This window comes from Alligator mississippiensis, chromosome 11 (genome assembly GCF_030867095.1).
Source record: "Alligator mississippiensis isolate rAllMis1 chromosome 11, rAllMis1, whole genome shotgun sequence".
NCBI classification, from domain to species: domain Eukaryota; kingdom Metazoa; phylum Chordata; order Crocodylia; family Alligatoridae; genus Alligator; species Alligator mississippiensis.
The window spans coordinates 47,262,537-47,288,975 of record NC_081834.1 but is presented as its reverse complement, the minus strand read 5'-3'; the positions used below and the strand labels follow the sequence as shown (position 1 = coordinate 47,288,975).

At 52.9% G+C, this 26,439-nt stretch overlaps 2 protein-coding genes across 2 annotated transcripts; both read left to right on the top strand.

Moving 5' to 3' along the window:
* Window positions 1-11: 11 nt before the first annotated feature.
* LOC102569433 (uncharacterized) lies at window positions 12-8,648 on the top strand. Its single transcript, XM_059714216.1, has 13 exons — window positions 12-1,621; window positions 2,191-2,891; window positions 3,289-3,422; window positions 3,746-3,874; window positions 4,212-4,291; window positions 4,445-4,547; window positions 4,647-4,742; window positions 4,932-5,039; window positions 5,451-5,586; window positions 6,008-6,102; window positions 6,261-6,413; window positions 7,221-7,368; window positions 8,031-8,648. Exons 2-13 carry the CDS (start codon window positions 2,192-2,194, stop codon window positions 8,117-8,119), a joined length of 1,971 nt encoding a protein of 656 aa, XP_059570199.1. The 5' UTR covers window positions 12-1,621; window position 2,191; the 3' UTR covers window positions 8,120-8,648.
* A 2,440-nt stretch (window positions 8,649-11,088) lies between these two features.
* LOC102568974 (zinc finger protein 629) lies at window positions 11,089-20,189 on the top strand. The gene is made up of 3 exons (XM_059714246.1): window positions 11,089-11,171; window positions 15,378-15,464; window positions 18,733-20,189. The coding sequence occupies exons 2-3, from the start codon at window positions 15,386-15,388 to the stop codon at window positions 19,821-19,823; spliced, it is 1,170 nt and encodes a 389-aa protein (XP_059570229.1). The 5' UTR covers window positions 11,089-11,171; window positions 15,378-15,385; the 3' UTR covers window positions 19,824-20,189.
* The last annotated feature ends 6,250 nt before the right edge of the window (window positions 20,190-26,439 follow it).

Here is a 26,439-nt window from a genome sequence, read left to right as displayed (position 1 = left end):
GCGGGGGGCGATGGAGCTGGTCCCCGGGCGTTGCCGCGGCAGCGTTCGTATCATCGCGGCGCCGCGGGATTCCAGGCAGTTGCCGGCGGAGGCTGGAGCGGTGCTGCCGGGCGCTCGGGGTCTGCACAGACGGGTAAGCCGGCTGCGGAGAGCGCTGCCCCTCTTGTGCCCCCGCCTGAGGCAACGCGGGTGTCGAGAGGAGGCCTCTTGCCCCAGGGGTTGTCAGAGTCAGACGTGAAAGAGCCGCGGGGCCGGCGCCCTCCTGCTCCTGGACGAGGTGTCCCAGGGGGACGTGGCCCGACGGGGTGGGATTTGCACCAGCCCCACCAGCGATGGGACCGGGAAGGGCAGTGGGACCCGATCCTGCAGGTTGTGTTCAGCCAAGAGCGGGCACCAGGTCTGTGCCTTTCCCTCGGGGGTGGTTTGTGCCTGTGTAAAGCCCGGAGGGAGGAAACGGAGCCGAGCCCGGCCGAGCTGCCCCACTGCAGGCACCTGGAGATGGGGTTTCTCCTCCTTTTTGAAGAAGGGCAGAACTGAAGCACAAACCCAGATCAATTCATTTATTCCTTGAAATTGCAGTCCAGGGGGAAGAGTAAGTATTTCCTCCGTGTTCATGTGATTTAAATGTCCCGTCTTGTTTCTGTTAGTAATCATCAGGCGCCGTTTGGAGAGCGACAGCAGAATCGGTTTCGTGGAGGATTTCGCTCTGCGATCTCTCAGCCCGGAGTGAGCAGGTCAGGATCAGTCCTTGGGCAACGCTGCCGGAGGCGCCAGCAGGGGTCGAGCTGGGAGGGGAGCGAGGGGCTCTTGTGCTTTCAGGCCTGTGGCCCGTGTCCAGAGAAAATGTGAAGCATCAAGACGGAGCCGACAGGACCCTGCCCTTGGCATGAGGGGCTGAGTAACGCTCCCTGCAGTCGTGTGTAAGACGCAGGAGCTGGGCATGCTCTGAGTGCCACCCCCTGCCGAGGCCGTGATAAGAAATGTTTCTCCCTTAACTCTGTATGTTTTATTTCCAATCCAGAACATCGTTTCTGGCACCGGTGTCGCACCTCTTCCCAGTGCTTCCCGGGACAGGGCTCCCTTCCCTGCCAGGCCGGCTGGAGCGCGGTGCACAGCCAGTGTGGACTGGACCCCAGTTACAATCCACTTAAAGCCACCTGTCTTGATGGCGCAGAGCAGGACACTTGGTCTTTCCTGGGTACCAACATACATGGAGTAAAGCTGCAGGCACAAGCCAGTAGCGCCTGTGATGTGGAACAAGGCCAGCGCAGGGTGGCAGGAGTTTCTGTTGGATGGCAGGAAAGGGCCAGGAAGAGAAAATAAGGGAAGAAGAGGGGTCCTGGCATGGGCAAGCAGAGAGGGGAAGGGGCAGGGGGGAGGAGAGGTGTACATTTGCTTAAGGGGGGGAAGAGGCTGTGCGCGAGGATGGCTTCCAACAGGATGGCATAGTCCCTTTCAGGGGTAGGCGTCCCCCCATCGACGGCAGCGACTGCAGCTTGAGGCGGCGAGGGACATCCATCGGAGGAGAGGCAGGAGACCTTAGTCCAGAGCCGGAGGGAGGAGTGCGGCGTCACCAGGGCCCGTGAGCACCCGCCCAGCAGCGCTCCATCCCCCAGGGCAGGTGAGGGGCCTGCAGCACCGCGGGGGCTTCCCGTCTCTGTGCAGGAAATGCAGAAACAGGCAGAAAATCTACCCCTGCAATGTGGGCCCGCAGCCCCTGGTGCTCCCTCACACCACTTCCAGCCGGTTGGAGACATCCCGAGGTGCTGAAGCTCCCCACCCCTCCCAGCCCAGCCACTGCTGCCCAGACTGAGCGTGCAGGGAGCCCAAAGCTGTGGCACAGCTGGGCACCCGCAAATCCCAGGAAAGGCGTCCCTGTCCTCCTCTGCTTGGCACTCCTGAATGTTAGTCCCGGGGTCCATCCCAGGGGCTGCTTGGAGTCTCAGGGGCTTTGGCCCATGGCCAGTCATGTGGGGTGAGAGGTGAGGAGAAAGCAGGGAACTAGCTGAAGCTCTTTGACCCAAAGCCCATGGCTGTCGCCTCCTGCCATCCCTAGTGCCAGGGAAACTGTGAGCACAGCTGAAACAGAGGGTTAACCTGCCTGTCTCCTGGATGAGCAGAGGAGGGGGTACATAAATGTGAAGAGGATGCTTTGAACCCCAGTTGATAATTGCCCCTGTTCGGTGCCAGGATGGACAGGCTGCGGCGAGTGCTGAGGAGGAGGTCGGCCAAGGTGCTCTCCATGGGAGAAGAGAGCAGCAGGGAGCCTGGACAGGAGGATCGGGGCCCCACCTGCCATGACGAGGAGGGGCCCATCAGGGCAAGGAGGTGGCTGTGCCCCATCTGCTGCCAAAAAAACCCGGCAGCTCCCAGCAGCAGGGGCAAGGGTGAGAAGAAATCCACCATCTCCAAGTCGAAATGGAGGTGGCCGTGGGTGCGCCTGGGCAGGCGGGAGCCAGCACCATCCCAGCTCCAGGCACCCGAAGAGCCGTGCAGCTCCCCTCCTGGGTCATCGGGCAGCCTGGAGCCCGGCCCTGCAGCCCCGCAGCAGGAGGCAGCCCCGTGGCGAGCCGGGGATGAGGGCCTAGCCGCCCTGGGGCAGGAGCTGAGCCAGGCCCACAGCAGCCCCTGCCTGAGCCACAGCTCCTCCTGGGATGACTGGCACACGTCCCAGGAGTCCGGGAGCACCAGCACCAGCTCCTCGGAGGAGGAGGACTCTGAGAAGTCCCCGGCGTCCCATAGTAGCAGCACAAGCAGCAGCTCTTCCTCGGAGGGCACCGATAGCTCGGAGGAGTCCAGCACCACCACGTCGACCAGCAGCTCCTCCTCAGAGGACTCCAGTAGCTCCCTGGAGTCTGGGACCAGCCCGGCCCCCGGTGCCACCTGCACAGGTGAGGGGAGCTGCTGGGGCCGGAGGTCTCAGCACCTTTCACTAAGCGAGGCCACTTGGACCCTCCATGGGGCCGGGCAGGGGGATCCTGGCCAAGGTGAGGGGGCTGAGCCACAAACCTCCCTAGTCCATGTGTCATAGTGCAACCTCATTTGCGTGGGGTGAAGGGGGAGCCAGGGTCTTTTGTGGTGGGGAGGAGACAGCCCAGTCTCATCTCAGAAGGGGCATGACATTGCAGGGGCTGAGGAGTCTGATGGAGAGGAGCCATGTGAGACTCCTGCAGGCACAGGACCCTTGTGCTGGTGAAGGGAGCACAATATCATCTCTGCCCCCCACAGCCTACTTCCCTTCCCCTCAAGGGCACACGAGTGACCCTCTCCCCTTTCCTCCCTGTGCAGTGATTCCCAGCCCGGCCGGCGAGGAGCTGGAGGAAGAGGAGGAGGATGAAGAGGAGGAGGAGGAGGAAGATGGAAGGTCCCCGGAAGAAGCTGCCCTCCTCCTTGTGAAGAAACACCTGCAGGACCCAGGGGAGGTATGAAACTGCCCCAGCGGAGCCGGCACCCAGCCAGTCCTCCATTCCCCCATGTGGCCCATGGCAGGAGGTCAGCCCCTGGGACCCAGAGCCCGCAAGGGGACACACTGAGCCCAGGGGCGCTGCTCGAGGTGGATGCTTGTGAAGATCCAGCTGGGTCCCTCCCTCCACGGACACTGCCCTGCTCTTTACAACACCTGCCCCGAGGAGATGCATCTCAGCACCGTGGGGGCAGAGGAGGCCTGAGTCCCACAGGGGGTTTGCGGAGGAGCAGGAGGCCCCTGGCTAAGAGCCTGCTTTAGCCCTGGTCTCGCTCCTGGTAGATGCTGGACGGGAAGGACAGGCAGCGCTTCCTGCTGGCCATCATTAGCCTGACCATCGCTGCGGACCAGAGCAGAGAGGTGGCTGTGGAGCTGGAGGGCCTGAAAGCGGCCATGTTGGAGAGGATCGTGGTGAGCAGCATGGGATGGTGTGGGGAGAAGGAAGGAATGGAAATAGGGTCTCGTGAAACCAGAAAGGAGGGGAAAGGTGGGGCAGGATGAGAGGGAGAAGGGCAGGTGCGCCTGGGCCTGGTTGCTGGGCAATCCTGCATCTGGAGGGCAGGTGAGGGTGGGATCAGGAGAGGTTTGAGTGCCATGGTTGCCAGGCCGTGGGAGGCAGAGGGCCAGCCCAGCTGGGTGGGTGGGAGGGGGCTGGTTGGGATCCTGTTGCCTGCGCCTGCAGCACTGGGTGGTCTCCCGTGGGGGATGTGGCTGATCCTTACGTCCCCCTCCCCTTTGGGGCTCACAGGACCTGATGGAGACCATCTCAGTGGAGGGCGACCAAAAACACGTCCTGGCGTACAGCATAGACGCCATCCGCTGCCTCAGGTATCGGGACCTCTGCCCGACTCTTCTCACGCTGCCATGGGCCAGGGGGATGCCCACCGCTCAGCCCCAAATTTCCAGGCTGTTTCCTGCCCACCCCAGTGCCACCCCCACCCCGCATAGCTCAATCTGACGCAGTCTCCTCTCTCCTGACAGCGACCCGAAACTCAGCCTGGAGCCAGCGCTGGAGTCGCGCCTCCTGCGGACCGCCGTGGACAAGAGCTTCCTGGCCATACGGCGTGAGACCCATCGAAACCAGGTAGGTCAAGATGCCACTGCCATGTCCCACAAGCCACCCCCTGGCAGGAGAGGCTCCAGGCTCTGTGGCACTGACCCTTGGGTCTCCCTCGCCTTCCAGGTCATGCAGCGGCTGTATGAGGAGTACCTGGAGGGCCTGCTGTGCTGCGTCTTGTCCAGCGCCCCCAGCCTGGGCAAGCTCTACTCCATCTGGGAGGTGAGCACCATGCAGAGGGGCTGGGCTCGGGCCGGGACAGCTCCTGCCCTTTGCGCTGCAGCAAGCCTCTCTCAAAGGATAAGGAATATGGTCAAGCCCAAGTTCGAAACTTGGGTCCTGAGGATGCTGCCAAGGCTGCTGGGTTAGGCGGGGCTCATGCCCATTGATCTTAACATCTTCCTCCCACAGCACTTCACATCGTGGATTGAGGCGCCAGATGCCCAGCACCGTGCACTGGGCATGAAGATCATGACCGGCGCCATTGCCTTTGCTGTGCAGCTCCTCCCACAATTTGAGGTCAGTGAGCCAAGACCTCAGTGTCTTGGTCCCCTGCCATTGCCAGGGCCCTCCTGGGAAAGTGGGGTCCGGGCTGGACAAGGAGCTTCACTCCAGGGCCTCAGTGGTGCCCCCTGGCACTTTATGGGTCTCTTTTCCATGGCCTGCTCTAGGCATGGTGAGCCCTGGACATGGGGCCTACTAGCCCTGGAGCATGAGGCATGGGGAGTGATCCTGGGGCCCTGAGCAGGACCCTGGGCTGCAGGTTCCCATGGGAAGAGAGGGGTGTCATGCTCTGGCACTGTGGTCTCTGCCTCCCCGCCCTCCTGCTGGGTAATGTGGGGAGGTGGAAAGGGACAGCCGGGCCTGGGGATGTATTGGGGAAGGAAGGTGGGACATGCATGAACTCCGTGCTCCTCTCCCCCTGCTTAGGGCTCCCCTGACATACCGGAGGTGGGGGACATGGCAGCCCGCCTGGGTCTTACCATCAACGACCCAGAGGAGACCATCACCTGCAAGGCCAGGGCGTGCATGTATTTGCTCGCTCAAATCCTCCTTCATCAGAGGGGTAAGGAGACCCAGCTGGAGTACAAGGCTCCCATGCCAACGGTTTCCCTCCAAAAGCTTGATCCCAGGTGCTGGGCCAGACGCTGTGTCCCCCTCTGTCCATTCCTGACCTGGGAACAACTCAGGGTGTCAGCGTTAATGACTTTGGCCTTTCCACCTCAGCTCCGAGCTGTGGCCCTGCAGCCTGTGCTTATGCACCTGTTTTGGGTGTCCCATGCGGGCACCAGGGAGCGCATCCCAAGGCCTCCAGCCCAGACTGGTCCCAGGACACCTGGTCCACATTGGTTCCCGCAGAACGATGCCCTCCCTGCTGGGGCCCTGCCCTTCATGGTGCCATAAGGGCAGCCAGAGCCCCACTGGGTGGACGTTGAGCACCAAAGCTAGGATGGCAGCTCAGAGCCATGTGTCTCCACTTGACCTAGGCCAAGACATGCGAGGGGCAGAGGAACTGCGCTGCAAGCGCCAGAATGAGCAGAGCCAGGTCCAGAAGTACAGGGACCTGGCGAGAGTGGGAGAGGTGAGGATGGTGTGATGAAGGAGTGCGGAGAAAGGCCTGGTGCTGGGGTCTTTCTGCGGTGGGTTAGAGCCTTGCAAGTGTCCAGGGCGATGTGATGCCAGCCCCAGAGATGGAGCCTGTGTGTGGGTTGTACCCAGCCTTGTGTTCTCCTGTTTCAGGGGCTGAGAAACATCTTGCTGGAGGAGCAAAGGAGAGCTTTCCTGCAGAGGGCCCTTCATGCTGTTCACAGTAGACCAATACACATCAGCCAAGCTGGACTGGTCTTCCTGTATGCCATTCTGGGGGAAGCCAGCCGCTTGATGGAGCACAAGGTCAGCAGCCACATTGGGGAGTGCGGGGTGGGAGGAGAGTGAGCTCAGGGCCCCTCGGCTCTATGCCATTTAAAGTCATTCTCATCCCATCACCACCTGTTGCCTGGGGACAGCATGGAGCAGAGAGAGGTCACTGCACACTGCAGTCTGAGCTCTAGCTCATGGCGGGATCCATTTGCACATCATAGGCTAACTGAATCCATGAACTATATATATATTTATATATCCCAAGATATGACCCTGCCAATCACTTCGGCAGAGGGTGAAGGCTGCCCCTGTCTGTAAGATTGAAATCTCCCCTGCCTTATGAGGAAACTGGTCTTTCCATGAATGGGAGGCCTGCCAAGTGCCTTGGAGAAAGGAATGGATTCACCTTCCTGGGCAGGATGGCACCAGCCTGTCCCTTGCACAAGTCATTTCCGTTGGGTCAGGGCACAAAGATACAGAGCGTGTCTCGATCAGGACAAGCTTTCCTTTCCCAGCCTTCGATCAGGAGTCCTTAGGAGTTGCAGAGGGCCCTACATGGCTGTATTTCTCCTGCTGCCCCCGAGCCACGCACTTGCTCTAGGGAGAATGGAGGATTCAGTCACTTGGCACTGCCGATCTGCCCCATTGCCCTGGCCACCACCCCCCTTTCTTCACGATGACTCTCAGAAAAAAGGTCCCTCTGGGAACCTGCCCCCATTTCCATGGGCTGTTGCCAAAACCCATTGGTTTCAGACCAATCCCTGCCACATGACCCCTCCTCACATCCCCTGTCCTTCCTTGGTGCAGCAGAGGCTCTGACAGGCTCTTGTGCCCCTACAGGAGAAAGAAATCCCCATTCGGGTTGTGAACAAGCTCTTCATTATCACCTGCCTGAAAGAGCTGCCTCAAGATCTGCAAGGGCACAGCCTGCTGGTCACCTCCTGCAGTGCCCTCGCCTCTCTCCAGCCGCCCACACTTGCTCCTGCAGGTACTGTCCTGTCCCCTCTGCCGCTGGGGAGCAGGGATCAGTGGGAAGGGACGGGGAGGCTCTTGGCACTAACACAGACCTGTTCCCTGCCCCGTGTGGGCAATTCTCCCCTCTGCCCTAGAGAGTCCTGTCCTAGCACCCATCCTCCGCAGGTCTTACCTTTCTGGTTCTGTCACTGGCTGGACCCTTTCCTCGTGCCCTGCTGCCCCTGGGGAAACCTCCCCTCTGCCCTGGGTGGCATGGGTGGGCCTGCAGGGTGTTGCCATCTTTTATGAAGGAGCCCCGGGACCTCTCCCAAGTGGCTAAGCCACCCCAGGACAGGGGGGACCCTCTGTCTCCTGTTAAATGCTGCTCTGGCTCACACAGTCGGAGACCTGCTTTCCCTTGCTTGTAGCTCTCTCAGCCATGGCCTTTTTGGCACTGGGGTTGTCCATTCAGAGCATCTACCTCATCTTGAACGTGGCTGGGCAGTGATGCCTAAAGACGTTCAGCTTCTTCCAGGCAGGAGGCTAAGCACCGTCTATTGTGTTTTCCCTCATTCAGATGTTCAGGCCTTTGTGTCCTAGGAAAGCTCTCAGTCCCCACTTCCTCACATCACAGCCTTGTATCACGGTTGCAATGCATGGATCTAATCTTTTGCTGCCTTTTTTTACACTGCGTAGCAACACCTGCAGACCACCTCAACCCTGAAGGCACCTCCATGAGTGAAGACGACCTCCCCAACCTCACCGGGAGCCCGGCGGCTACATAGAAAAGCTGCAGCAGCGCCGAAGCCACCACACACGTCACTGACTGACAAGTCATCATCCAGTCCGAGCCGTCCGCCACAGACACTTCAGCCTCTGCACAGAGGAGCAGCCTGAGACACCCTCATGGTGAAGAACTTGAACATCTTCTTCCAGCCTGGCCCTGCAAAGGGCTGGGGAAAGACCAGGCACCATGAGTTTGTAGTGCCCAGGTTGCCAAGTGGAGGACGCTCTTGTTGTGTGGACGGCATTTTGTGTCCCCTGCCTCAGGGCTTTGGCCGGTCGCCGTTTGGGGCCAGGAAGGAATTTTTTCCCCCTTCATTTACGGAACCAACTTCTGGGGGTTTTTCGCCTTCCTCTGAGGCATCGGGACATAGTCAGACCATCCCGGCGTCTGCTGTGTTAGTAGCCTACCTTCGAGCCCTTCATGGGCCATTCAGGGAGAAGAGAGCAAAGGCACAAATAATGTGTAATGTTGAACATAGAAGTTAAGAGTAGATGTAAGATAATAAAGTTAAGCTTTAGTTTCCTTTTCTTATAAGTGTCGGTGTTCATCTCATATTCCTGTGTCAAATACAAGCTCATGACATGCAAGGAAAGAAAGAAGACAAGACAACCCACTGCTGTAGAAAACAGGGTCTACAACACACAGGATAACCCTGGCATTTTTAGCTCAGGAAGTCAAAGTCGAGCTGTCTGAAAAGCTGCTAAGACTGTTTCATGGGGAAAGGCCTGTGTTCCTCAGCGAGTCAACCTTGGGTGGTCAGGGAGGTGTTTCAAGAAAATTGCAAAGAGAAAAGCTTTCTCTGCTCCATGTTGGCAAGTTTCCTTGGGTAGATGTGATATATCTTAGGAGACCAACTAAATAGCTGGAAAAAATATTTTTTGCTAGCTTTCAGGCACAGACGCCCATGGCCACAACCAATAACTGTGCTCCACATTGTTATTTCTTTGAAGGCCAGAGGAAGAAATATAAGAGAGATGAGCATATTGCAACAGCAAAGACTTTGTGGTGCTCAAGGCACTGAAGTGGGATGGAAAGGGCCCAGCTGTGAATCCCAGCTGAAACGCAGGTTTCTCCAGAGTCTTTTCATTTGAATAAGCAGGCCCCAGTATATTTTTCTGGTGAAACCACAGTGTTTACAAATAGGCCCTTATAACAGTCTTATCTGAAATAGGGGGATAACCCCCTCTCCCCCCCTATCCATGGGGACCCTTCCAGACTAATATTTGTACAAAGTCACCAGAGTCAAGATCTTTCAGTCTTGGGGGCTGGGGGGGTTGGGATGTTTTTGTTTTTTGTTTGTTTGGTGTGGGATGGGAAGACCCAGCTCTGTATCTCTCACAGGTATCTTCAGAGATTTTTCCATTGGAATAAATAGGGCCCTTGGGAATAAACCCACTTAGCCCCACCTGGCACTCAGGGCTTGGTCTGGTTTGCAGGGATCCGCACAGTCTGGATCCGGACCCCCGCCTGCAGTTGTGGGAGCAGTGGCACCCATGGTCGGAGCAGATCAGCGTCAGCTTGGGGAGCCTCAGGGATTCACACAGCTGTCAGTCACCCCCCCCAGCGCTGCAGCACATGTCCATGGCGGCTCCGCACCCTGCAATTCAGTGGCGTTTCCTCACCTGCTTGTCCCACCCCAAATCCCTGGCCCCTCCAGGAGCCCTGCAGACCAGAGGACATGGCTCTGGGGACTGAATCCAGCTCATGGGCTGTATTGTTGACACCCTGCTGGGAGGTGTCTCTCCAAGCTTTGAATCCCTGCTGTGATTCCTATAGGCGCCACTCCTAATTTCCCACCTTTTCCCACATGCAACCCCTGGACCTGGTTATGGCTCCCAATACTGCTCTCACCAACACTGTACAAAAGACAACATCACTGCCCAACTCTGCTGCTTTTATATCTTTGGATGCTCCTGGGACATTTCCTCACAGTGCTGTACTGGGAGCTTATGGCTCAGTTTGTCCACACTGACCCCTAAGGGGAGAGGCTGCATCACTGTGACGGCCAAGGGTGATGGTGATCGACATGCGGGAGCTTGTGTGCACAGTGAGGATATTGTGATAGGAATGTGTACGGTATACACACATACACACACATATTTTGCATGGGGGTAAAACTCCTTGCGCCAGCCAACCTCTGGTGCAGAGGATATGTTATTATAAGCTGCCCTAGGCCTTTTTTTCTTTTTTTGGTAGGGAAGGAAGGGATGGAAGCATATAAATCAAATACATGAAGAGGGTAGAATAACTGCTTTGTCACCCAAAAAAGTTAAAAACATAACCCAGATCCTAAAAAAAACCCCAAACCCCCAAAAAACAAACAAAAAAAAAAGCCCGTGAAATTTACCCTCAACTGATGCACTTAAAAGAAATCTGAACTGTATTTTTGCCTGCTGACAGCTTGTTGCCCTGCCAAGCCCCAGCTGCATGCCACAGTGATAGTGTTAGGATCTCCTAATTCATGTTGCGGGGGATCATTTAGGCCCCTGATCCAAGAGCTCTCTTTAGATCTGCACCATATTCTGCTGGGTGCTGGGCTGTTATGCTGGAAGGCATTATTGGCACTCCTCAACAGCAGACTAGACTGCTGGACAGTTGGTCCGATATCCCCAAGCACCCCCTGCCTCTCTCCTGAAGCACCTAACTCTCCCCATGCAGTACAGAGGGAGGCTGTGTCTGTGGGTGCATCCAGGCTGCAGCTTGGGGTTAGTGTCAGCAGGGCCTGGCCCCTGCCTAGGGTTGTGCTGGGGCAGCAGCAGCTCAGCCAGCACCGCCAGGGAGGCAGCAGCAGCATCTTGTATCAGGCTTTCCTGCTACCACCACCAGTGCAGCAGCCACGCAGGCTAATCTCTATTATCCCCCCTTCCTGTTTCCCTCCTCCCAGCACCAGCTACAGCTGCTCTCAGCTGCTCCAACCCCTTCCTGTGTCTCACAATACCAACTCGACCTACAACACTGCCTTGGACAGGGACTTTCTCTGGCTGGTATTTGCCCCCCCTCAAGGCAGCCCTGGGCTCTGCCAACACCAACTGCTGAGCCGGAGACTCCAGGTAATGGAGAGAGCTTGGGGAAAGTGCCAGGGATGGGCAGGACAGTGATTCTCCACACACTGCCCCTCTGCACACATCTCTGCTCCCAGAGCTGCTCTTAGCACTGGCAGGAGTGGGAGCATGACTGCCCTAAGTATCCCAAGCAAAGGAGAAGGGAGAGCACGAGATAGAAGTTGGGAGGGAGGCTAGAGAGGCCAGACCTACTGCATGGGAGGATCAATGTACAGGGACATCCTCCCACAGGCAAATGAGTATTTACTGTCCTGGCTCAGAGGGCAGTGCTGGATGGGACTTAAAACTGAATTCATCTGGTCTGGGATGCTTCTCTGCCTGGTCCTGTGTGCTTCCAGGGGCCCAGCTGAGAAGCATCTAGTGGGAGCTACTTCTTGCTGTGACTGTAACAGCCCCTTCTGGAGCACTGCAGCTGAGTTTGGAGTTAAGCATCCCTTCATGACTCCTTCTCTTCCAGAGCACCTGGCTCCCATAGAGATGGCTCCCTCTCAAGCCTGCAGGAGAGCCCAGAGCAGAGAGGCATTTGGACAGTGGAGAGGGATCCATTCACTGTTTTACACCCACTTCTTACCAAGCCCCCCTGGCTTTATAAAGAGCAGAATCAAAAGCAAAACTCATGGGAGAAGGAGCTTCTTCTTTTGTATGGCTGATGTAGATACAGAACAGCAACTGTAATTTTTCATTTAGGTGACTGAGCCAGACAATTGTGTCAAGATCAGCAGAGTGTACTGCTGTGATAACTCCTTCATATTTGTGGATCGGGCATTGAGTCATATGTTCCATGGTCTGTCCTGGGTGACCACAGTCGCACACTGGAGAGTTTTTTTTAATTTTCCATTTGTGCATCAAGTGTGTGAATCACCTGTGGCTTGTGCAGATACAGTTTAGAGTTGCCCATGACCGTTATGGGAGATCAAAGCCAGGGACCTTCTGCATTGAATCTACGGCAAGATGTTTACTTGGGACTTCCTGTGAACTCTATTGGATTTTCCAAGCTTCATCAGGGTTAATGCCATGTTGTTGAAGGTTAAGCATGTGGATCCAGAAGGCTTGTGTGACTTTAGGCAACGGTGAGGGGCATTATTGAGGTCCTGGTGGATGGGGAAACATTTGGTTTCCTTAATTCTGTGGATGTACTGTAGAGTTTCTGCCTTGTGATGAATGGGTAGAGGAGCGATGTGCGACAGCACAGGCAGGCAAGGTGCTGGGGCCAACTTGAGGGTTCTGGTGATGCACTGCATTGCAGAGTTCATTTGGATGTCAACAAGTCAAGTGTGACTGCTCCTGGTCCATACCGGTGCACAATACTTGGCTACAGAGTATGCAAGGACCAGCGCTGATGTCCGTAATACTGATGCTGATGCTTCCCAGCTTGTGCTGGCCAATTTCTGGACCAAACTGACCCTTACCTTCATCTTGGCAGCCACCTTCTTCAGGTGGTCGTGAAAGGGTAGCATGCAGTCCAGCCTCATTCCAAGATAAGAAAGTTACCTTCAGGGTATACTTAGCGTTCCTGTTACCGAGATAGAATGCAGTGACTATTGTTTTGTGGGGATTTGGCTTGAGTCTCCATTTCCAAAAATATTCTTCCATATAGCAAACAGAAGGAGCTCAAAGGAAACTGCTGTTCATCTCAAACGGTTTGAGTTTGCTTGTGGAATTTATGCCAGTCCCCATGCTAACCAACATGGTTTTGTACTTGCTTTTTGTAAACATTGCTTCTGTTTTAGCACAAGGCATGCATTGCAAGGAATAGCTGTAAAAGTGGCCTTTTTAGCACTTCCACATATGTAGTTATTCTTTTACCCCTCTTGCATAGATGCGTATGTGTGCGCACATAGAATGAGTCACTGTAGTAGTTCTACGTGCTGGCTGAGCATATGTGCAGCTATGTACCTTTGCTCTTTCTGGATGCATACTTGGATCTAAATCATGGAAATGTAGCCAGCCAGAAAGCCATGATTTGTGAGTGTTAGATTAAGAGGGCGCATCCACAGTTTCATTAATACGCTTTTGCTAATGCACATTAAATTTAGTACCTCCATTGTGATGAGGTACTAGAAAAAGGCACATTGGCCTATTTTAATGTGAATTAGTGAAAGCGCATGGTTTTTTGTGACACTTCAATGTGCATTAAAATAGGCTAATGTGCATTAGAGCACACATGTAGATGCGCTCAGGAGATCTAACACTGCTGTTTTAGCTCTAAGAACAGGAGAATGCTTAGTGCGCTTACCCAGAAACATGGACTTCTTGGTTCCTTACCTACAAGGAATTTGACCCTGCATATCTCAAACTTTCCAGTATAGCACCCTAACCACCACACTACAGATTATGCATTACTGATGCTTCTCTCCCATGCTTCTTTTAAAACTAGCTCCTGGGAAGCCAAGCAAGAGCCAAGGGGAGAAGGGCAAGCCCGAGGTGGATGCTGGCTTGGAAAGCCACAGGTCCTGGGTTCTAGCTTCAATTGTTCTTCCTACTGGGACAGAAACGTTCCCACCACACTGTTCTCAATCCATTTTATCCAATGACTAGTAGTAAATGTAAGGGGCAGTGGGAGGTCAGGGACAGTACTAAAGAAAAAGGCCTGGAAAAGCCATCCCGTTGCCAGTGCTAAGGAGTGAAAAATTGTGTGTCAGGACCTCAGAAAACTGTGAGCTAAGCTAATAAAACCATGAATTTGTTGTTTGGGGGGTGGAGGGGAGAGGCATTATAATATAGATTGGCTTCCTTTTCCTTTGTCTTCTGCTTTCAAGACCTCTAGTGTACATTTGCTTCATATTTTCAAGCCTGCCTTTGCCACCAGGAAGGCTATCATCATTTCTGTTTTCTATACTTGGAACAGAAATTCTCAGTTAATCCCTTGACTCCAGAAGGAAGAGCTTTAAGAAAAGTTCCCAAATGTCATGTGAGTGACAGTGAAAACAGCAAGAGTTGCCAGCACTGAAACCAGCACAGGTCTAGCTTCTGCACACATGAAGTCACCATTAGGACTAGTAATGGGTTCCAAGTTAAGCACCTGAGCAGGTGTTTCTAGACTCTGGGCCTTATCTATGACAACAATGCAAAACAATTCCTCCTCCATCAAGCATTCTCTCAGCTATAGGAAGTGCAGATGAAGTCACTAAGGACCTTAAATTACTAAAATAAGTAGGGCCAAGATTTTCAAAAGCACTAAAATCATGTAGGAGCTTGAGACCTATCAGTTCTCAGTGGGGCTTCCTGATTTTTGCCAGGACTTGTGCTCTTCTGTCCCTATGACACTTCAGGACATCTTGCTTTAAAGGACAATTGCTCAGAAGGATCTATATTTTGGCCACAAAGCTGATGAACAAAAAGTTGGTAAAAAATAATTGTGTTTCGTCCAACATTTCTCAAATCTCTGCACCCTATGGTAGGGGTGCATAAAAAGCCCCTCAGTGATCACAAATGATAAGGAAGACTAAGGCTTATCAGTTTCTAGACATGTTTTCTGTCATTCTGTGCAAGGCCTTTGGCTTCACCATCACTTTAATGCTTTCCCTGCCTTATAAAATGTTTCCCTGCTTTCTAAGGATAAATCCAAATTCTGTTTTTTTGTTTGTATAGTGGTGAAAGGGCCAATCCTAATGCATGCCATAGCACAAGGGCCTGAATCCAAACCCAGAGGAAATAATAATTTTGAATTTTTTCAATTTCTTGAGATACACCAGTTATCTTAACTTTGTGGGAAAGAGAAGCAGGCCTCAAAATTAGTAATTTTTCCTCATGAAATCAAGCGCCTGGTTGGGGTGGGTCAGGAGGAAATATAGATGTGGGCTTCATCTATGGATTTGTGAACATCATATTCTCCTGCCATGTTACTGAAGTGGAATTGAACCTTAGCCATACTGGGTCAGACCAGTGGGCCAACCAGTCCAGCATCCGGTAGAATAAGCAGTCCAGAGGGGAAGCTGTGAACCAGTTGCTAGTTGTCTTCTGCCATGACACATGAGGTTTCATATCTATTGTACATTTTCTATTCCATCGTCCATAACTGTGAATGTTCTTGTTGTCTGTAACAAAGACAAGTCCTCTTTTGAGTCCTGCTAGTCCTTCAGGAAGGACTGCAGTCTTTGGATATTCTTGGTAGCAAAGGCACCATGGAGAGATACTTCACCTGAAATTACCTGGGGGGTTTTTTCCCCTTAACAGACCTTTCTGATTCCCAAGATCTCCAAATGGCACAAGAGGAGGAGCCAAAAGTCCCATATCTCCAGGGCTTGGAGGAAAGAGAGATCCCGGGAGACCCCTGGACAGGTGAGAGATTGGCTGAATCAGCTCTGAAACCTCTAGATCATCTCCTAGGACTGTCCAGGGATCCTGTCAGCCTGGAACTGCATCCATTTCTAAAAATAAGATATATGGCATGTCCAGTGCTGTCCCTGGAGTCCTTTCTATGACTGTGGCTGGTCCTGACTCACCAGAGTCAATCCCCAAAATGCAGTTTTCAAAATCTAATCTTGCTGCACTGGCTAACGAAATCCTCCCATTCTCCACCAAGCTGAACCCCCTGGCTGGTGCACACCAGTCCCAAGCTAACCCCTGGTTCTCTCACCTGCACTGGGCTCAGCTCTCTTGGATCCACTTGTGTGGAAGAAACACTTGCTTTGGATGTATTTTGGTAGTCTGTTGGATGAGGAGTGTCTGGCTGTGTGTGCTCCTGGCAGTGGTTACACAGCTCCATTCCCCAATAGCAGAGTCTCTTGAGACCTGGACTGCTGGGGCAGGAATTTTACTGCTTTGGAGGGGGCTGGAGGTGGAATCTGGGAATATTCTTTGGGGTAAACAGCCCACAAGTGCACATCTGACCCAGAGCTCATTTCTTGCCTTCCTGGAGAAAGATTTCTGGTGCCCAAAAACAACAGGGCCTCCCAGCAAGAACAAAGGGAGGGGGAAAGGGAGGTGGAGCCCCACAGCTCTGAGGACATGGAGATGCCAGGAGACCACTATGTGGTGAGGAATCACTTATACCAGCTTAGGGGGACGTCTCCAAGTTCGCTGATGATACCAAGTTATGGGGCAAAGTTAGTACACTGGAGGGCAGGGAGCAGATTCAGGCTGACCTGGACAGGTTGGATCAATGGGCAGAGAGAAAAAGGATGCAATTTAATAAAGATAAATGTAAGGTACTCCATCTGGGAAGGAGGAACCCCCAGCATACCTATAGGTTAGGGAGTGTCCTTCTCAGCAGCTCGGAGGCAGAGAGGGATCTTGAAGTCATAGTTGACTCCAAGATGAACATGAGCCAGCAGTGTAACGAGGCCATCAACAAGGCCAATTACACCTTGTCGTGCATTAGCAGGTGCATGACTAATAGATCAAAGGAGGTGATGCTCCCTGTCACAGAGCACTGGGTTGCCCTGTGCCTGAAGAAGGAAAAACTGCTAAGGAAGGAGCCCTAGCAGTGATTAGGGAGCACAGCTGTGGGTTGCCGGGGTAACTAATGAAAGTCAGCTGGCCGGAAGGGGCAGGGCCTGGCCCTTATAAAGCCCAGAAGCAGAGGCCTGAGGCAGTTCCCTGCCAGCAGTCAGAGAGGCAGGAGCTCCTGGAATAATGATGTGGGTAGAAGCCTAACGGCAGGTACCGCTTGACTGGAGTTGAGCAATGTTGTTGTAGCCAGGCGGCTTATGTTTGAGTTATAGCCAGGAGGCTCAAGTTTGTGTTGCTTTGTTGTTGTTAAGACCGGTGGTTTGGGTGAGGCTATAAGGGGTTGGAGGAGGCCTCATAGGAGACTCACAGCGGAGTGTGAGGACCCCAGCACCAGCGGGCGCAGCACACGGGGTGCATAGACCCCAGCCCCAGAGAGGGGCATTTGAGAAGCCCCAGTACAGGCATGGCGAGCCCTAGACAGGGGGCAACATTATTGGGAAGCCCAAGTGGGGCACAGTGAGCCTCAGATAGAGGGCAGCAGTACAAGAAGCCCAAGTTGGGCACGGCGAGTCCCAGAGAGGGGGCCGCAGGATTAAGAAGCCCAAATGTGGGCACGGAGAGCCCCAGAAAGGGAGCCATTTTATTGAGAAGCCCAAGTTTGGGCACTGGGAGCCCCTGATAGGGGGCCACATTTATTAGGAAGCCCAAGTTGGGCACTGTGAGCCCCAGGAAGGGGGCAACATTGAGAAGCCCAAGTGTGGGCACAGAGAGCCCCAGAGAAGGGGGGCAGCACTTTTAAGAAGCCCAAGTTGGGCATGGCGAGCCCCAGGAGGTGGGGGGTCGCATGACTGGGAAGCCCAAGTTGGGCACGGTGAGCCCCAGATAGGGGGCAGTATTATTGAGAAGTCCAAGTTTGGGCAGCCCCTGATGGGGGGGGGGCAATTGTAGGGAGGCCCAAGTTGGGCACCGGAAAGCCCCAGGAGGGGGCAGCAAAGGAAGGAAGGCCCAGGGAGAACAGTAAGGGGCCGAATAGTATTGAGACAATGCTGATTACATTGGCAAGGTTTGGACTGCGGTGTAGGGGAGGAAACAGAGCTGCAGATAGCGCCCCCTAGCGGAGGGGGCAGTATAAGGGCAGCCTCCCGCTCATTAATTAATTAATTAATTGATTGATTAATTAAGATCAAGACGTGGCAGGCGAGACAAGGCGGGCGGTTGCCCCAGAGACAGGTGTGTGGACCACATTGAGGGCGGCCCAGCAAGACGACCTGTCACACTCCCCCTCTATGCAGCACTGGTCAGGCCGCAGTTGGAGTACTGTGTCCAGTTTTGGGCGCTGCACTTCAAGAGGGATGCGGGGAATCTTGAGAGGGTCCAGAGGAGGGCCACTTGCATGATCAGTGGCCTTTGTGATAGACCCTACGGGGGGAGGTTGAGAGAGCTAAATCTCTTCAGCCTTCACAGGAGACGGCTGAGGGGAGATCTTGTGGCCACCTATAAATGTATTAGGGGAGGTCAACGGGGAATAGGGGAAGCGCTGTTTACTAAGGCGCCCCAGGGAGTGACTAGGAATAATGGGTGTAAACTAGTTGAGAGGGGATTTAGGTTAGATATTAGGAAGACATTTTTCACAGTAAGGGTGGCCAGGATCTGGAATGGGCTTCCAAGAGAGGTGGTGCTATCACCTAGCTTGGAGGTCTTCAATAAGAGGCTAGATAGTCACCTGGCTGGGGTCATCTGACCTCGGTCCTCTTTCCTGCCAGGGGCAGGGGGTTGGACACGATGATCCATTGTGGTCCCTTCCGACTCTACAATCTAGGAATCTAGGGGCTGAGGAAAGCTCTGAGAATCCCTCAAGGGGCTCATGAGCTCCCCCCATACTGCCTCCTCTCCCCCTCATCCCAGATATCACTTGAGGTTCCCTGCCACATCCTGCTGACCCCTAACAGAAGCTCCCTTTCCCCAAGTGTTTGGATGGGAAGTGGGGGCAGAACTAGCCCCTTCCCTTTGCCCTCTGGAATTAAGCTCCTGGCTTTCCAGCCTCTTCACATCATTTTGCTTGTCCTCCTCCTTTCCCCATTGCCCTCCCCCGGAGGTTCCCTTCCTCCCAGCACAGGCAGTGACTCCTGTCTGGATTCTCCCTCTGCCCCGGCAGGTGAGGGGACAACGAGCGACAACGAGGAGGAGAACCCACGGCAGGAAGGTCCTGAGCACGAGGAACTGGATGGACCAGGATTGGAAGAAGCTGAAGGGGATGTTTGCCCAGAGCAAAGTGAAGGCTGCGAGAGGGAGCAAGGAAGCCATCCAAAGAAGAAACAGGATGACCCCAGTGCCCCACAAGGAGGTTTGGGGAAACACAAGGCCCCCACAACCCCCAAGGGGGCAAGCGCCAGGGGGAAGCCCAACACATGTGAGGCCTGCGGGAAGAGCTTCAGTCTGCAGTCGAACCTGCTGACCCACCAGCGCATCCACCTGGGAGACCGGCCCTACCAGTGCCCCGAGTGTGGGCGCTGCTTCAGCCAGAGCTCGCACCTGATCACGCACCAGCGGCTGCACACAGGTGAGCGGCCCTACCGCTGCCGGGACTGTGGGCGCAGCTTCAACGTCAACTCCGACCTCATCAAGCACCAGCGCACCCACACCGGGGAGCGGCCCTACCCCTGCCCCGAGTGCGGGCGGCGCTTCAGCAGCAGCTCCAACCTGACGCGGCACCAGCGCCTGCACACGGGTGAGCGCCCCTACCGCTGCGAGGCCTGCGGGGAGAGCTTCCGCGACTGCTCATCCCTGACCATCCACCAGCGCCTGCACACAGGCGAGCGCCCCTACGTGTGCGCAGACTGTGGCAAGGGCTTCACTGACAGCTCCCTCCTCATCAAGCACCAGCGCACGCACCGCACTGAGAAGTGCTACGATTGCCCCGACTGCGGGAAGAGCTTCTCCACCAGCTCCTACCTCCTGCGGCACCAGCGCACCCACCTGCCCGAGAAGCCCTACCAGTGCCCCGACTGCGGGCGGGGCTACAGCCAGTTCGCCCACCTCACCACCCACCAGCGCGTGCACACAGGGGAGAGGCCCTACATCTGCCCCGACTGCAGCAAGAGCTTCACCACCAGCTCTGCCCTGACCAAGCACAAGAGGATCCACACAGGCGAGCGCCCCTACGTCTGCCCCGATTGCGGCAAGAGCTTCACCCAGAGCTCCAATGTCATCACACACTGGCGGCTCCAGCACGGCAAGTCCCTGTGAGAGCCCCAGGCCACGTCGCTGCCCCATCCTGCAGCACCGGCCCCTGGCTGCCCTGCGGGGGAAGGGACAGATGCTGGATTGGTGGCGACCCTCCAGGGACCAGGCCTCCCTTGCTGCTGCCGAGCCCCTCTGCTTTCCACTTGTCTGTATGAGGGAAGGAGAAGCAACCTGCTCATGGGTCCAGCTCCCTGGAGTCATGATTCCCCCTTCCTATCACCACTGCTCTGAACCCAGAGCTGCCAGGGGAGTCCAGAGCTCCCAGACCCTCTCCCCTCCAGACATGGTCCTGTGGTGACCGGGTTTCCAGGCTTCATGCTTTGTCTGGTCATTGCCTGTCTCACAATAATAAAAGTTGCTTTCCTTAAACTTGTGTGTGCTTTTCTGAAAAGCAGCTGTAGTATTGGTTTCAGCAGACCCACCAGAGCATCTGGGGATTGCAGGTGGCATTCAGTGAATAATGTTTACAGGTGTGTGGAGGGAGGAACATAGGGCCAGATGTTCCAGTGGTGGAAATCAGCAGTGCTGCACTGGAATCAACAAGGCTCCACCAATTTACAGCAGTTGCGGCCACCAATTTACAGCACCTGGGGTCCTGGCTCATATAAGTGCTGACTTTTATTTTTGCTGGCATGATGGGGAGTCCTAAAACGATGGACATGTGGAAAGTTTTACACATTTCAGGTGACAGCCCTCTTTCCGAGAGAGGCCAGGACCCTAAGGCTTCACCTACTCAGCACCCATACTGGCTCATAATGATCCAAGCTGGGAGATGTGTCAGCTGGAAATTGCACATGTTATTTGATGAGTAGGGTTCACAGGGGGCATTTTGGTGTGTGTTGGGGAAGAAAGAGAGATCCCAGCCCTTTGCCCCAGAGAGACAGGTCCACAGCCCACAGCTGTCCCTGACAAGACACTTCCTCTGAACCTCCCCTCAAGTCTTCCCTTTGTTACTTTCCCCTCTCTCTTGTGTCTTGGCCACTCTCTACTGTTTTGGGAGAGGGAGGAGAGTAGCAAAAAAGCTGAAAAATCTATTTATGAATTCAATGTAAAAAAATAAAATCTTCCTGGCTCCTGAAGGCAACCAGTGGAAGCCCTGAAGCACAGTATTAAAAGATTAAATGCAATCGAATTAAAGCCTTAATTAAATACAATATAATTAAATACAACACAATACAACATAACCAATACTGTAATCTTATTCAGAGCTCAAATAAATGGCGAGCAAAGGAGGACAATCTAATCCAGAAAGGGGCATCATAAACTCTGAGCCTTACTTTTCTGATTTGCAGAACCAAACTCTTGAACTCCCTGTAATCTACACTAGATGTGCAAATCACTTCAAGAACCCCAAGGTAGTACAGACAGTGCCCACACGTAAAAACCATTCTAAGGGCCATCCCAAACTACTTCTTGATCTCTGTCCCACTTCTTCCCTCCTTATTCTCTTTCTGTTTATGTGTCTGAAGAATCTTCTGCTCTTCATTTTCATTTTCTCTATAAGGTCCAACTAAGCCAGGCTTTTAGCCATTCTCACTTGATTTTCTGCGGTGCCTGAGCTTTGAGACATGGCCTTCTTCACTGATCACTCCCTTCTTCATTTCTTGGAGGTTGTCTGTGTACTCTGAATAGCCTCTTTGAATTGCTTATTTATCCAGGTAGACATTTTCCTATCAGTTTTTCTCCTTCACACTTGGTACAGAAGTTCCAGATAATATTTGCACTTTTGATATTAAGTAATTACATGTCTTTTCTTCCATTGAAATCCTTGAGTTCTTAAATCCAGTTAACCTCATTTTTATCCACCTTGCTGTTTTATCTATGCCAGTGGTGTTCAACCTTTTGACCTCCTGGGCTGGATGAATGGAACAAGACCAGCCTGTGGACTGACCCGTCATGGGACTGGCACACGGGGTTTGTCCCCACATGCCTGCATCAGGCCCCATGCCACCTCAGCCCAACCCCACATGCTCAGATCAGGGCTCATGCCTACCGCATGCCCTATGTGGCACAGAAGGAACATGATATTTGGCCTATGGAGATCCCCACTGGTCTGGAAATTTGGCACCAGGAGAGTGGCAATTAATGCTGCCACTGATCCCATGATGCCAAAGTTTTGGGACTGTGGGGAGCTCAGCGGACCAGCAGATACAGCTCCAAGGGCCAGATCTGGCCCACAGGTCAGAGGTTGAGCACCCCTGGTATATGCCATTGTTTCTTGTTACTTTAAGGTCTGCCACTTCACTGATAAATATACTGATAAATATATAGTAATGAGCAGACACATCCAGACAGGCCATACACACTGCCAAGGCAGGAGTCTGATGAATTTAAAATAATGGCCTTTGACAAAGGAAGCAGCACCACAAATAAGGAACTGAGGAGAAGCTTCAGCCTTGTCACATGCAGATGTTTTCCCAAAATGAATGATTAATGCTAATATCCCCTCTGGGCCCACAAGGCAGGAGAGACCCCGCATACGATAGGGACCTGTGGAACAAGGGCCCAGCTTCTGTCAGCCCTGCCATGCATCAGAGAAACCCCATGGAACAGAAACCACTGCCCTCAGGACTATGTGGAAAGTCACCGCCACAGCACAAGCCCTAACAGACATTGGAAAATCTGCTTAGGGACACAGAGGGCAGAATCCCATGTCACTTTATGGCCCCAAATGGCAGTTTTCCAGCTGCACAATTGCTATTTTGGCACTATGGACAAAGACCTTGTGCAATAGTCTACTCTCTAGTTGGGCAGGTACAAAGCTCTGCATGTGTGCACCTGAGTGGGAGTCCCAGCAAAAATTCCTGTGTTTTAGCGAAGTCCACTGTTCAGGTCGTTCAGGAAGAAGAGGACCTAGCCTCCTTCATGCAGCATGGATGTGAACCTGAACTTCTCTTCTTAGCACAATGCTCTAACCACCCGGCCCCAGGCACCAGACTCCCTCCAGCTCTGCCCTTGGAGCTGAACCACTGAACTGTGCATTTAATATTCACAAGATACAGTACAACAGAGAGAACTGAGAAGGTTTTTGCCCCTTGGGATGTATGTATGTAGATACTAGAGCAATTCTTCTGTTATAAAGCATTCAGCAAGCTCACAACAGATCAAAATGCTTTTAACACTATGCTGGATTCCTATTTGAAATCTCTGGGTTTATCCGGTGAATCATGTTTGTCACCTAACAGTTCTAACATTTCATGGCACCCCACAGCATCCTTGAAAGGATCTCGAGGCCCCCTGCGTGCCACAGCACCTGGTTGAGAATCACTGCTGTCAGCAAGGGTGCTAACCACTTGGCTCTCTGGTGAAAACATTGAAATTCCTCTTCTTCCAACTAATATGCAGTAGCCAAATAGACTGCATCCTGGCTGGGCTCTTGCTAGGCAGTATTTTGTGACTTGCACCCATACAAAGCCACATGCCTGCCGGGCCAGCACACAACCTGCTGTGCACACTCAGTAGCTTTTGTGAATGCTTGTGTGTTCACAATGCATGTGGAATAGGCCCACAAACTGGGCTTAAAGTGCCAAAAATGTCCGTTCCATGGCTGGAAACCTGCCATTTGGGTGCATAAAGTGAAATAGGATTTTGCCAAAAGCCCCTCTAAGACTTTGCAGGAGCCTGTCATGTGAACTTAGCTGGAGACAGCCCATGGGAAGCATGGAAGCCCTGTGCTGGGAATGCTGGGCCTTGCAAAATAAAGTATTATCAGTCACTGAAACAACTACCCGCTGGGGTGTCTGAGAGTTGTTTGAAGGCTACACATTTCTCAGGGTGGAGTTGCAAGTGGGCCAAGCACACCAACTCTTCGGAGGCCCCTTCAGAGAACTGGAGGATTTTTATTCCTGATATAGCTAATTCCAAACACATTGGCTGAAATAAAGGAGAACGGCAGTCCTCCCAGATGAAAGATGATGTGCTGGCACCATCTACTGGACATGGACTGACACGGACCAGAAACCTGAGGAGCACAAAGCATCCCATTGGGTTGGAGGGGGTGCCCTCATAGCTGTTCCCTAAACTTCGTGAAAATACAGGATTTGGAGAACTTTCAGAATCATCAAACCCAGCAAGTGTAGGAAAACCCATAGGAAGTATCAGATCGGTCTCTCCCTCTGTTGAAGACTTACAAAGAGTAAGGAGGGTGTGAGAGTTACTATACAGTGCCCCCAGTTACTCCAAGAAGATCCCAATGGACCAGATCTTTGGGTTTACTGAGAGTAATGTTATGTAAGAAGCCTTGATCTTGCAAAGTCCTCTATTTTCTATAGAAGAACAGCTCTCAGGGTACAAACTTAAGCTATTGCGCTGGTCTTTACAGAATTGGGGCCTGCAACTTTTATTCATAAATTCAACTAGGCTGCTCTAAGAGAACCCCTGAATAAGCAACTTTAATCAAATTTTCTTTGTTTAATAAGCCAACCCCACTTACAGCAGGTAGTAGAAGATGTCAGCAACTCCATTCAGATGACTACGCACAAATGTAGCCCTGCTTTTCCTTTGAAAGATATTTAGGCCCATGTGTGAGCATCAGCACGTGGTAAACTGTGAAAATTATTACGTTAACCAGATGCCAGCCACCTACGCTAAGAAGTTTTGCCTCTTGAGATTTACAGGATACATTTGAATTTGGATTAGTTTTTGTCACTAATAGTTCTGTGTGATGATCAGAGAGGGCTTGTTTCTTATCTGCTTTCTTGATTCTCTGTCTGCGTGTTCGCTCACACGGCTTTCTCTTCTTTAAAGTCTTTTTACTGAGAAAGATTGTCTCCAGTGGTGAAGAAAAAAGTGCTCCTCAAAACCTTTGTGACGCACTATAGGGATGAGGGTGTATGTGGAAGAATTCACAGCCTTGTCTCTCAAACAGCAGCCAAAAAATGCACCCCTCAGCCTGCACCACAGCAGCAGCCTGGGAACCCCTGCATGGAAGCAGAGATCCCTGGAAAAGCAGACTCCATCAGCATCATATAAAGGATTCACATGCTGGAAGAAACCATGATCCCTTGAGGAGGCCAGATCTGAAAGCAAGCTGCATAGAGACCCATCCAGTTGCACTGAGGTCCGGAGAAGAGGGGTTTTTCCTCTGCTGCCAGTGAACTTCGGCTTGGGTCAGTGCCTGAGGTGGGCATGTGGGTTAATTTCTTTCTCCACCTTCAGTGGGTGTGTCTACATATCGCCCTATGATGAATAGCAATGTGCTCCACTGCTGTATGGTATGATATGGCAATGTAGCGAACACGTGTGTCTACATATGATTGCTAGCTATGTCACTGTAGCGGCATGCTCTCTGGCTATAGCCACCACTGTGGCGACAGCCAGTGAATCTAAGCATGCACCACCTGTACGCTGCAGTACGGACAATTACTGCACTGTGTTTTTGTACTTCCTCATTGCAAATACTAAACCATGACACAGTAACAATGTCGTCGTACGGCAACATGTAGACATGCCCAGTGTCTCCTTTCTGCTTGGTTCTTGCTGCAGTGTATTTCTGTAGGGAACCACACAGCCTGAAGCCACAAAGCTGGCTTGGACCTTCAGAAACATCCCCCTGCCTGGGGCCTCTGATACAGGTGACACAGCCTGCAGGTGCCTGAAGGCTGGAACACAAGTTGTAGAGAGGATGATTTGAAGGGTGACACCAGCAAGCTCCATGTGCTTGGAAAATTTTGCATTATCTCTGAGCACACGCTAAACCCCACAGCTGCAAGCAGCAACACCAAGCACACAGCTCTTCTAATTAAGATCTGAGCACTTGCAATCCAGAGTCCCCTTCTTAGTTCACAGAGCTCTGTGCGTGAAACAACAGGGCTGCTGCACTCAGTCCCGCAGTCAGGCAGACCAACCTCCTGCTGGTTTCCGGGCTAAGTGGCTCAGGGTGGGGCGGCAGGAGCTAGGGTCAGTGACAGCTGCACGCAAAGGCAGGAAACCCAGGAGGTCAGCAAGCCCGTGATGCTGTCACTCCCTGAAGCCTCCTTTCCCTCTGCATCATCCCCAAACTCATCCATCCATGCTCCTGCTCCATCCCTGCTGAAGTGATGCCCCCTAAGACCTTTGCTGGAGAATGTTGTGGAAACACACGCAGCACACTTTTGGGTCAGGTCAGCAGAAGCTTTTATTTAACTATAGCTGTAGGGGGGACTCCGAAGTGACATGGATTTTCCAAGCACTTGGAAGGGGTTCCCCCCCCAAGATCAAAATCAGGAGGCTTATATACTTTTTAAGTCGCTTACAACTCACGTGATTATATAATGGAGTTTGCCAGGAAAAGCAGTTACAAACAAACATTAGCTTATACTGCTTTGCTGTTATTAGGATGGGAACTTATGGGGGAGGCGAGGTTAGTTCACAAACCTCCTTCTTGCACCTGGAAATCAGAGTTGTACATACTTTTTGCTATTTTCAAGGACGCGGTGAGTGAAGCAGTTGCAGAGGAGTTACAAAGAACAAACACTCTCCCTTATCTGTTCTACTATACAGAGCCAGCAATTCCCCACAAGGCGGTTATGTCATCTTATAACTCGTATGATCAAAGTTTAAGGCATTTATTTTTTTCTGATTCCACAAAAACAAAGCTGGCGTTTTTCTTGGCTGTTTATCAGTTTCTCCTAACAGCTGG

Bases quoted from the DNA above. Each gene is read 5' to 3' on its own strand.
- LOC102569433 (XM_059714216.1), top strand. From the start codon at position 2,192: ATGGACAGGCTGCGGCGAGTGCTGAGGAGGAGGTCGGCCAAGGTGCTC. The intron at 5,040-5,450 runs GTCAGTGAGCCA...CCCCCTGCTTAG, and splicing joins AGCTCCTCCCACAATTTGAG to GGCTCCCCTGACATACCGGA. The intron at 5,587-6,007 runs GTAAGGAGACCC...CACTTGACCTAG, and splicing joins AATCCTCCTTCATCAGAGGG to GCCAAGACATGCGAGGGGCA.
- LOC102568974 (XM_059714246.1), top strand. From the start codon at position 15,386: ATGGCACAAGAGGAGGAGCCAAAAGTCCCATATCTCCAGGGCTTGGAG. The intron at 15,465-18,732 runs GTGAGAGATTGG...CTGCCCCGGCAG, and splicing joins CCCGGGAGACCCCTGGACAG to GTGAGGGGACAACGAGCGAC.